General features: G+C 37.7%; 1 protein-coding gene across 1 annotated transcript in view; it reads right to left on the bottom strand.

The window, feature by feature from the left end:
* Il7 (interleukin 7) overlaps positions 1 to 8,693 on the bottom strand; it is a 43,711-nt gene extending 35,018 nt beyond the window's left edge. Inside the window, exons 1-2 of the mRNA XM_021255999.2 lie at positions 8,125 to 8,693; positions 3,087 to 3,220 (exon numbers count right to left, since the gene is read on the bottom strand). Of these exons, the coding sequence (XP_021111658.1) occupies positions 3,087 to 3,220; positions 8,125 to 8,134 (144 nt within the window). The 5' untranslated portion in view covers positions 8,135 to 8,693. The remainder of the gene's footprint in view (positions 1 to 3,086; positions 3,221 to 8,124) is intronic.
* Between the last annotated feature and the right edge of the window lie 1,968 nt (positions 8,694 to 10,661).

Consider the following 10,661-nt stretch of genomic DNA (forward strand, 5'->3'; position numbering starts at 1 on the left):
TTGCTGGGAGATAAGTTAGGTAGAACTCTTGAAGACATTGGCACAGGGAAAGACTTTATGAACAAAACCTCAGTAGCACAGGAACTTGCACAAAGAATCAACAACTAGGATCTCATCTTATTAAAAAGCTTTTGCACTTCAAGAGAAACCACGAACAAAGCTAAGAGACAACCTACAATGTGGGAAAGTTTTTAGCAGCTGTACCTCAGACAAAGCACTACTATCTAGAATATATAGAGAACTGAAAAAAATCAGACCCCCTAAATTTTAAACCCAATTCAAAAATGGGCATCTGAAATGAACAGACATTTCTCAGACAAAGAAGTAAAAGCAGCAAATAAATATATGAAAAAATGTTCAACATCACTGGTCATTCGATAGATGCAGATGAAAACAACACTGATATTCCACCTCACCTCAGAAAGAATGGCTGCTATCAAGAAATCAACCAATAACAAATGCTGGTGGGGCTGTGGGGAAAGAGAATCCTGCTCCATTGTTGGTGGGAGTGCAGACTGGTGCAACCACTGTGGAAATCAGTATGGAGATACCTCAAAAAACTAAAATTAGAGGTCTCATTTGACCCAGCTATTCCTCTGCTGGGTATCTTCCAAAAAAAATTAAAAGAATCATACCACAGTGATATATGTGCACCCATGTTTATAGCGGCACAGTTTGTAATAGCTAAAGCCTTGAATCAGCTCAAGTGCCCATCCACTGGAGACTGGATAAAGAAGATGTGTGTGTGTGTTTTTTTTTAATAAAATGGAGTACTACTCAGCCTTAAAGAATGAGAAACTAGAGACATTTTTAGCTAAGTAGCTAAGTGGATAAACATTGAAGCTATACTCTTAAGTGAAATAAATAGGACATACATGGGTAAATACCTAATAGTTTCTCTGGTGTGAGAAACTGAAAGTGTAAATAAGGATTAAAATGAATAATTGATAATGTGAAATAGGAAGAAAAGGTCCAAAAGGGAAGGGGAAGGGGAAGGGGAAGGAGTAGGGGAAATGAAAGAAGGGAAAGGAAAAAATGGAAACAAAGTCTTTGTAAATAGGGAGGGGTAGAGGGGTTAAAGTGAGGGCAGGGGAATAGGAAAAAAGTAAGAACCAAGCTACATCATGTACAGATACAAGTACCCAATGATAAATGAAAATGTATTGTATACCTAAAATGTACCAATAAAAGAATTTAAGAAGAAAAATCAAAATCATATCATGTATCTTTTCAGATAACAATGGAATAAAACTAAAAATCAATGACAAGAAGAACAATGGAAACTATAAAATACATAGAAATTGAACAACATGCTCTTTTAAACAGCCATTGGATAGTTGATAAAAAAGAAATTAAAAATTCCTTCAAAAGAAATGAAAATGAAAATATATCAAATTGTGATATACAGCAAAACAGCACTAAGAAGGAAGATTAAGGCACACAGGAAAACAGGAAAAAAAAAGATTTCAAAGAAACAACGTAGAAATATACTTCAAGGACTTATAAAAACAAGAATATCCCAAACCTCAAATTAGAAGAAGGAAAACAATAATAAAGGTTAGAACAGAAATGAATACAATAAAAAATACAAAAGTTGATGAAAAAGTTAGTTTGGCAAAAGATAAAATTGACAAACTTCTGGCTAGATAAACCAAGAAAAAAAAGAAAGAAGACACAAATCAATACAATCAGAGATATAAAAGAGACATTGCAAATTATACCACAAAAATAAAATGAAAATGAGAAATCACTATGAACAATTACATGCTTACAAATCAGCAAACACCAATGCAGCCAATTCTGGAATGGGTGAAAAGCATTAGAGCTTTACTCATTTCAGATAAGAACATACAATGTCTTCTTTGGATGACAGCTTGCCATTTTCTTACAAAGCTAAACATAGTCATATGATATAATTCAGCACCAGTCTCCTAGGTATTTACCCATAGGAGTTGAATACTAATGTATTCACAAAATACTGTACAAGAATAATCACAGAAGCTTTATCATTACCCAAAATTAGAAAGAACAAAGATACATCATTTAATCAGTCAGTAAAGTGTGGCATATCCATCTATCAGAATATTATTCAGCAGTAAGAAAAATGAGCTAGTAAGCCACAAAAAATTATAGAAAATCTTTTGATGTACATGTTTAAATGAAAGAATCTAGTTTTTAAAAGGCTACATGATTCCAACTACATAACCTTCTAGAAAAGACAAAACTATGGAGATGGTGAACACATCAGTGCTTTCCAGGAATTTGGGGAAAGGAAAGATGAATCAGGGGATCATAGGGAACTTTTATATCAGTGAAACTATTCTGTGTGACAGCACACTTGTGAATACATGACATTATATATTTATCAAAACCCACTGACTCTTTAACACAAAAAATATCACTTAATGTTAACTATGAGCTTTAATGAATGATCATATATTGATACTGGTTTATCAATTGCAACAAATGTACCACACTAATGCAAAAAGATAATAATGGGGAAACCATACAGAGGAAGAACAGGTACATGGAAATTCTTTACTTTTTGCACTTAAATTTTCCACAAGTCAAAATCTGCTCTAAAATTTAAAACCTGTAATCAAAAAGTCATCCATAGCAAATAAAAAGTAACTTGCAGAAAGTTATATATCATACACATATATTAAAATGCATATATGCATATACATGTATTTGCACACATTCAGATAAAATAAATCTTTTTTCATCATAGGTTTCATAAGTTATATTCTCTGTTATTTTCTTTTTCATAATGTAATGCATTTATATAGACTAACATGGTAAGTGGGAGATAAGAAAGAAAACACAGGCAGTGAAGCTGAATTATGCTTATATAAATTTTAGTTGTACGGGAAAGAGAACTGAGAGGAAAAAATTTAAAAGATATAATGAAGCCAACTATAAAAATGTGCAATGTACTCAGCAGTTCACTCTATTTTATCCTATAGTTATTTAACTTTCTTTTCAAGAAATATAGATGGATACTTTATTATAAAACTACATATCAAAAGTATATTTCAAATTTTCCCAAACAGTGAAAATGTAAAGAAAACAAAACAACCACATACCAATTCATTGATGCTGATCATTATAACATTCTCATATCCTTTACCTTCTTTATCTTTAAGATGACAATTAGATGAAGTTACTGGTAACAGAACAAGGATCAAGGGAGGAATTCCAAAGATATACCTAAAAGAAACTAAATTCAACAATAAATGAGAATGAGCTAAATGTGATGTCATGTTACACTTGATTGTACTTTATCAATGGGATGGAGCACTTCTAGAGATTTTTTAAATGCATTTCAGTTCTTTGGTAGTGTAGGAGAACCATAAATACTCAAATTATAGACAACCAAAGTGGGGTAACATTTTGGAGTTCAGATTTCATTTACTTTTTTTACATAGAAATTACTCTTAGGGAAAGTGTAGGATGTGATGAAATTAAAAAATGCTTCTGAAAGATACTGGTGTATATCATTACCTTAGCCAATATGGATTTTTGCAGAACATCCCTATAAGAAAAGGTAAAGGGGTACATTGAAGTTTAATAAGTCACATATTTTTGAAATGTTGTGATATATGGCATGTGATTATTTATGTAAAACTTTGAAAGTGGTCTACTTGAAGGTATATCCAGTTGCATTCTGGCAGAAGCAGTTTGGGGGGTTATCTGTACTATGATTATATTCCTTCTTTTAAAGAGTGCACCTTAAAGGGTTTTCCCTTCCCAAAACTCTTACACAGTTAATCATATTTTGGGACTCTACTTCCTACATTTTCACTTTTTTCTGTACAATGTGCCCAGAGATCCACATTCTATTCAGCTTCTTGCCATGTTAGAAAAACCAAGAAGCAAGTTCACACCTGTTAACTAATGATTCGTGCTTGCTTTTGATAAGCCTTTCCAGCTAGGGGGAACCAGCCAATTAGAAGGAATGAAATTATACATGGTATCATTTAGGATGTAAAAATATACTAAAGAGAAAGTCAGTGGTGTTTGGAAACATTAAATCTGATTTATTTCTTCACAAGCCTGTCATAGTGCCTTGTCTTTCTGTGAAACCTTGATTATGTGGACAATACACTTCCTGTTAATTTCCCAAATGAACTTTAACTGTACTTGTTTGATGCAAAATGCTTCACATGTGGGCCTTCCCTATTTAAAGAGTACAAGAGTATAAGTAACACTCTTTCAAACCCAAGGAACCAATATTGCAACAATAGCCTGTAGACTAAAAATATTATAAAGTCCCCAATAAAACTGGCATGTTATTATCTATCACCTAAAAAATTAGTTGTACTTTCCAATAATGTCCTCCTAGTGTCCCATTTTATAAATATAGAAAGTAGGCTAAGTAACAGTTATGAAAGCAAACTAATTTACTTTTCTTTATATGTTACTGACACTTGATATAGAGAATAAAAAATCTAATACTGAGAAATGAAATCTATTCATAGCTCTGCCAATAAATAGCTATATACATAGTCAACAAGAACTCATTTATTCTCAAGTTAATAATGATTGATCTTAATTACCTTTAACTTATCATCTACTCTGTGCCAGGAACTGTTAGGGAATCCTGGATGCTGACCTGAGTTTGCTATGTTATCAGAATTTGACTAGAAATGACCATAGTATTTTGATAACATGTAATTGCATTGGTCTTCTGAATGAAAATCACTTCCCTGTAATACTATATGCCCCCCTTTTTTCTATTACTACATCTTCATCCAGGGGATCCTCAAACAATAATCAATTGCTAATTAAGTATATTTTGACCTCATATTGGATCTGTGTAGGTTGCATAAAACACATTTTTAAAATTTTCTCTGTAATTTTCCAGGTGCCCAAAAGTTATACTTAGGGAGAAATTAAAGGATATATTACTTGAATAAAATAAACATTACTGCAAAAGTAAAATATTTTTATTAATATCTTTAAATTTTATCTCAAAATGAGGTTGTTTTCTATAAGCAAGAACTGTGTTCTTCACCTCCATTGTCAAAAAATGCTCCTAAAATCTATCTCAACTTACTAATTCATTACATGGCATTTTGCCAATGTTTTCTAATGGTGGTCTGGTGGAAAATTCAGCCTTTTTTTGTACTACAGCTAATTTATCAGTTCTAAAACAATTTATGTTGCCTGTAAAGGCAGAATTCTGTTATCGAGCAAGTTAGCTCCAGATAGACTAGGGCAAAGCAAAGCATGAGATCTGAAATATGGAAACTTGGGAGTTTTTGTTTTGTTATGCCAGTTAAATTTCAGATACTGAATTTCTAAAATAAAAACTTATATTTCTTTTAGCTTTCAAGTACCTCAGTTATAAGAATCTACTTGGTCATCCAAGTAGAGAAATTCTTTAAATTTGAAATTATCTCAGAGATCGTTCTATATACTCACCTAGGGCCAGGGAGAAGCCAGATCTCATAGGTTCCCAACTTTCTCATTAATGATGTATAGTTTTGTAATTGAAGTCTTTTTTTCCACATCACACACAGAATATGTGTAACATATTAAGATTGTATGGTTTGGGTGTCACAATGGGAAAGGAACTCAACTTTATTTTGTTTGCATTTCTTTCTTCCTACATTGGCAATCACCTCTCCCCTTCTCCGTGAACTTTTCATTAGGTCGCAGAAAAGACAAACCATAGTGAACAATGCAAGTCAAGTGTGGGCTTGTGGAATTGTCTTTAAATCTCCTGAAGGGATTGAAACTGGAGAATTGTTTTCAGTAGGGAATTTGGTTAAACCAGAATGATGGCTGTCTAAAAATTCTTGTTGGTTTTTAATGTAAGCCAAATAATACATTCTATCCTCAGTTGTTTAAGTTATGGGGTCAAAGTGAACATAAATAAATTGGTTCCACCAAATCCATTCTTTTATCAGTCTTTAAGACAAACAGAGGTTTACTAAACATCTATTACATAGACCTACTTTCACTGGGAATTTAATTCCACTACCACTTTATGAGTTACTTATCTACATGGTATTTACATTTTTCAGGTGGAGAATCTGGCACCCAAAGAACATTTTCCCAATACATATGTGATTAGTAAGAACTAGGGATTCAAATCTGGTTTGGTTAGGTTAGGGATTCTAGAAACTAAAGTACTGCCTACTGACCCACTCTGCTTCCCATAAAAATAACTGGATATGAAGTCAAGGCAAATAATTTTTTAAAAATCCTCTGCATAAGCCAAGGTACTTCTTTGCCAAGCTCTGAAATTGTATCATATGCTCTTATTTCAGAGAAAAAAAAACACTAAATATCAGCTCCTACTACAGTAGATTATGTATTAGGGAGGGGTAAGACTAGGGTAAAACCCCATATGAATGAGTGTCAATATGGCATATAAGTTGGTTCCATGGAAAAACCTTTTCCATTTTTGTTTAAGATGTATAAACACTGATGTAGTGCCATTTGCAATTCTTTATACCTTTTCAGAGTTCCTAATCATTTCCAGTTATCTGCTTTCATAACCATTCCATTTTTTCATCCTGAAATATGATGAAAGCACACAAACGACACAGTACAATTGAGGGGCACACAGTGGGTCCTCATCTTCAACACCCCAAAATAATAACAAAGACAAAGGGTACAGAGTCATTGTAACACAACCTTGATGGAGCTTAAACATCTAGTGAAATCTCTTGGAACTAAACTGAAGAAAGTCATTCATTATAGCAAACGTTAGGAGCTTAGAATTTTAATGTTTTGTTTGCCAATAACAATTTGTGATGCATGACTAATATAGATATACTTCAGGAGATAAAGTCTCAGTGTTAAAAACACACACCCTGCTTTCTTTTGTTTTTATCTCTGGATGAGACGTAGTGCAATCCAGAGTGGACCAGAAAGAAGTAATGAAGAAGAATGAAAGGTTTTGGAAAGAAAGCAGGAATGTGTTCAATATCTAATTCTGTATTAAACTCCCGAAGGACATCCCTTATAAATCTTCTCCCATAATTTTCTTTCTCATCCCTCCACCCCTTAATTTTGTTTCTGAGCTCCTAACAATTCTTGGCTCTTTAATACCTGTGAGAGGGGAAATGACTCTTGATGTAACTGAGCAGCCTGGAAAGTTCCGCACCATCAAAAGGAAGGCCAGAGGGCTGGCTCCCTTTCCGCAGCCCCCTCCCCCATCGGTCCTCTGGCTTGAGGAAGTGCTTATTGGAACATTCCGATTTCCCTAAGCAAACGCTTTCCCCTCACATCCCTTTCTCTTTTATTCCTTTTTATTTTCTTTAATTAAGCAAGCAAATTGGCCACGCCAGTGGAATTCAGCTCACACCAGTTCCGTCCCTTTCCATTTTCAGTCTGTTCTGCGCAAATAAAATACACTAGATCTCATCAGGCACCTAGAATTTTAGACATTTGTCTATTTAATCCTGACTCCACTCCATCAAGAAGCCAGCATGTATAAAAACAAAATCTGGCTTTTCGCAACGCCTGCCCCAGGCTTGGGTTCCCAGCAATCGTTACAAGATACAGCCCTAGTCGGAAACTCCCAGCCCTGCTGAGGGAGAAAAACGGGGTTTTCCAAAGACCTGTCCCTCGGGGTTTAAAAGCGGGTCCCCAGGGAACTTCGCTTTCAGTTCTCCAGGAAGTTCGGAGCTGCTAGAACTCAGCCACTTGCTGAACCCAGGCTGCCTGTGAGTAACTCTGCGCAGTCAAGAGCACGGGGAGGGTTCGTTGGGCGTCCTGTTGCTGCGGGAGGGACAAACTGACAAGGGACAGACAGACTGCCCGTGACAGCCACTGATTACCTGTATGACCTGACCGCGGGCTGCCAAGGCCAAGCAGCGCCAAGGTTGCAGCGCTGTGTCTCGGGACAGAAAGCGGGCACCAGGTAGTTTCTCCGCAGCCTGCCAAAGTCAGCCGCCCAGGTACAAGAGGCTGGGAGCCGCGGTCCTCGGGCCCGGGTAGTTCCCGACCAAGGGAGAGGCTGTGCTCAGAGTAGGTCCAAAGTGCAAGGCCGGGCTATTCCCGGACGTGCACAGACACGGGGGCAGGCGGGGGAGGGCGGCAGCGCGTCCCAGAGTCCCCGGGTGCGCCAGGCGCGCGAACTCGTGCGCCTGGGAGAGGAGCGCTTACCATGGAACATGGTCTGCGGGAGGCGGGCATAGTCATGATGACCTCAACTGCAGCAGGAGTAATCTCTCACCACCCATAATCACGCCCAGAACCCTACTCTTCCGTGGACTTGACAGGAGTCGGTGCTGGGCAGGGCAGTCTCTGCAGCTGGTTTCTCTCTCCCACGCGGCGCCTGCCTCTTCATCCATCCCAGGGGCGGCACACATCACGGCCCGGCTCTCCGGTTTGCTTTTTCCATAACTTCCGTAGGATCAGCCGGGAGTACTTTCAGTTTCTACTCTGCGCTTGGTCTGCAGGTTCAATCTTTGGGTTTATCCCCTGGGTTTCTTCACCATGCACCTGGACCAGGACCTGAGTACGGTGCAGATTTTCAGAGTGCCTCAGGAGAAACCAGCTGGTCTTGTGAATCAGTGCGATTCGGGGTAAAAGACTTTCCAGATGACTTCTCACCCCCTTGGCTCTGAGCGACTGGGAGCTAAAACCACCAGTTGCTAATATGTCCACGGAAGCCACAAATGTGCAAGGCAAAAGCTGGGTTCTTGTAAGGGAACGCCACCAAGGAGGCGTCGCCGCTTCTGCCGCGGATGTGGCAGAGGCTGCCAAGTCATCTTGTAAAAAAAAAGGAAGTGAAGAATGATTAAGAGGTTCACGCCCTATGCCCTTCCAATCTCTAATCAGTTTTTTTCCCCTCTCCATCTTCTGAATGAGCACCTGCTCAGGTGAAACCTTAAGGAAATATAATTTTGTGGGTCCACCTAATCTGGTAGGTAAGTGCTATCTTTGGACAATCCAAACCTCTAAATTAAGTGGAGGACATAGAAATTAACTGTAATAACTATGATTCCCACAAGTGTATTTACCTGACTTGGCTAATAAATCAAATTGCATTGGGAGTATGTGTTACTGAGTTGTTAATTTTTTCCCAGTCCTGAATCACCTGTGTATTTCTTACTTTAGTTTGGTTTCTGATATTCTATAGAAACCCTACTTAGATGAAGGTGGGTAATAGAAACCAGAACCAGATAATAATAGCTACAATTTATTCAGCATTTGCCATATATTCATGAATGGAAAACTTTCTATGAGGTAGAACATTTTTTTACCTGTACTTGACTGATGTGGGTATAGAGATTTCCTTAAGTAATATGACAGAGTTCACTTAGCTAGCAAAATTAGGACAAAATCCTGCTGTATTCTGGCTCCAAAGTCCATGCTTGGAACCCCTGTATTATAAGACCTTGTGAAATAATTCGGCAATCTAGAAATTGATATAAAGAGGGGGATGAGATGTGGAGGGCTGGTAACCCAGTGTGGGGATCTCAGGAAAGGTTCTAGGAATTTGTGACTTCTAAGTTGACTGCTGACCAGGAATGAACTTGGACCGGGTTAAGAGTCTACTAGATTCAGTTATCATGTAACAAAGAAAGAGGGAAAGGGAAAGGAGTCAGAAAGAGAAAGTGAACAACAATAAATTAGAGAGTGAGGCAAAGTCATTCAAGCCTGACATTTGGTTCTTTGATTGCTTTTTCAGTCTTATTTCCCATGTCCATTCCATAGGCAAGTCATGTCCATACCACCTCCAAAATAAACCCTGCCCAGTGACCACAAAAACTAAGGGATCATCAAGCTTTCCCTCTTCCCCACAACCTCTTCATTCTCCTCAGAGCAGCAGGATGTCTGATCACCCTTCTCACCCTCAGGCTACCTGCTACTGTGTACCAGGTCCTCCAGGCCCTGGGTAATCAGGGTCCTATCCCCAATCCTCACATTTACCTGAACTTCAAGCCACCCTCGCCTTTTCTTAAGCTTACTCCCACTCAGAATGGTCCAGCACATGATTGGCACTCAGTATTGTTGAATGACAATGAGATACAGCAATGACATGAAGACCTTGTGGGGAAGAGAATGTGTGAAGGCAGAAAGGAAACGATAGGAAAGAGGAAGAGAGCAAGTAGATTAGGAAGACAGAATGGAGGGAGGAAAGGTCAAGTGTTCCCATTTTACTGGAACCCAGATGAGGAGATGGGGAAGACAGATGAAGCTGGAGTGACTGTTACTGATAAATTCTGTAGCTATACATGCTCTGGATGGTGTTTACTTATTTAAAACCCCTGACAGCAGTGTGGAGGTATGTAATTGCTCATAGCCTGAATTTTTTTTGTTCTTTCTGTGGTTGAACTTTTCAGGGACAGAGCAAAAGTGTATCCATCAACAATTTTCACAAGAGGAAATCCTCCTTCCTCTTGTTGGCAAACACTCTACAAGCTAGCAAAATAAAGGCATATGCACAAGCTAACTTGAGGGAAAAATGAGGGGAAATTACTTAGAGGTATAGAAGAAGAGATATAACTTCCTCACTGGACTCTGCTTCTACATATGAAGAATCTCTTGAAAATGTTCAGAAAGCATTTGGAATTTTTATAGTTATATGAAAATGAGCACATTCTAACTTCCTCAAGAGTGTTCCATCTACAAGAAAATTAATATCATTTCAAAACAATTCCACTATGAAATCTTAAGTTAACTGTTGCTATTTA

This window comes from Heterocephalus glaber, unplaced genomic scaffold (genome assembly GCF_053883595.1).
Source record: "Heterocephalus glaber isolate CG9 unplaced genomic scaffold, H.glaber_assembly_v1.0 deba00001553, whole genome shotgun sequence".
NCBI classification, from domain to species: domain Eukaryota; kingdom Metazoa; phylum Chordata; class Mammalia; order Rodentia; family Bathyergidae; genus Heterocephalus; species Heterocephalus glaber.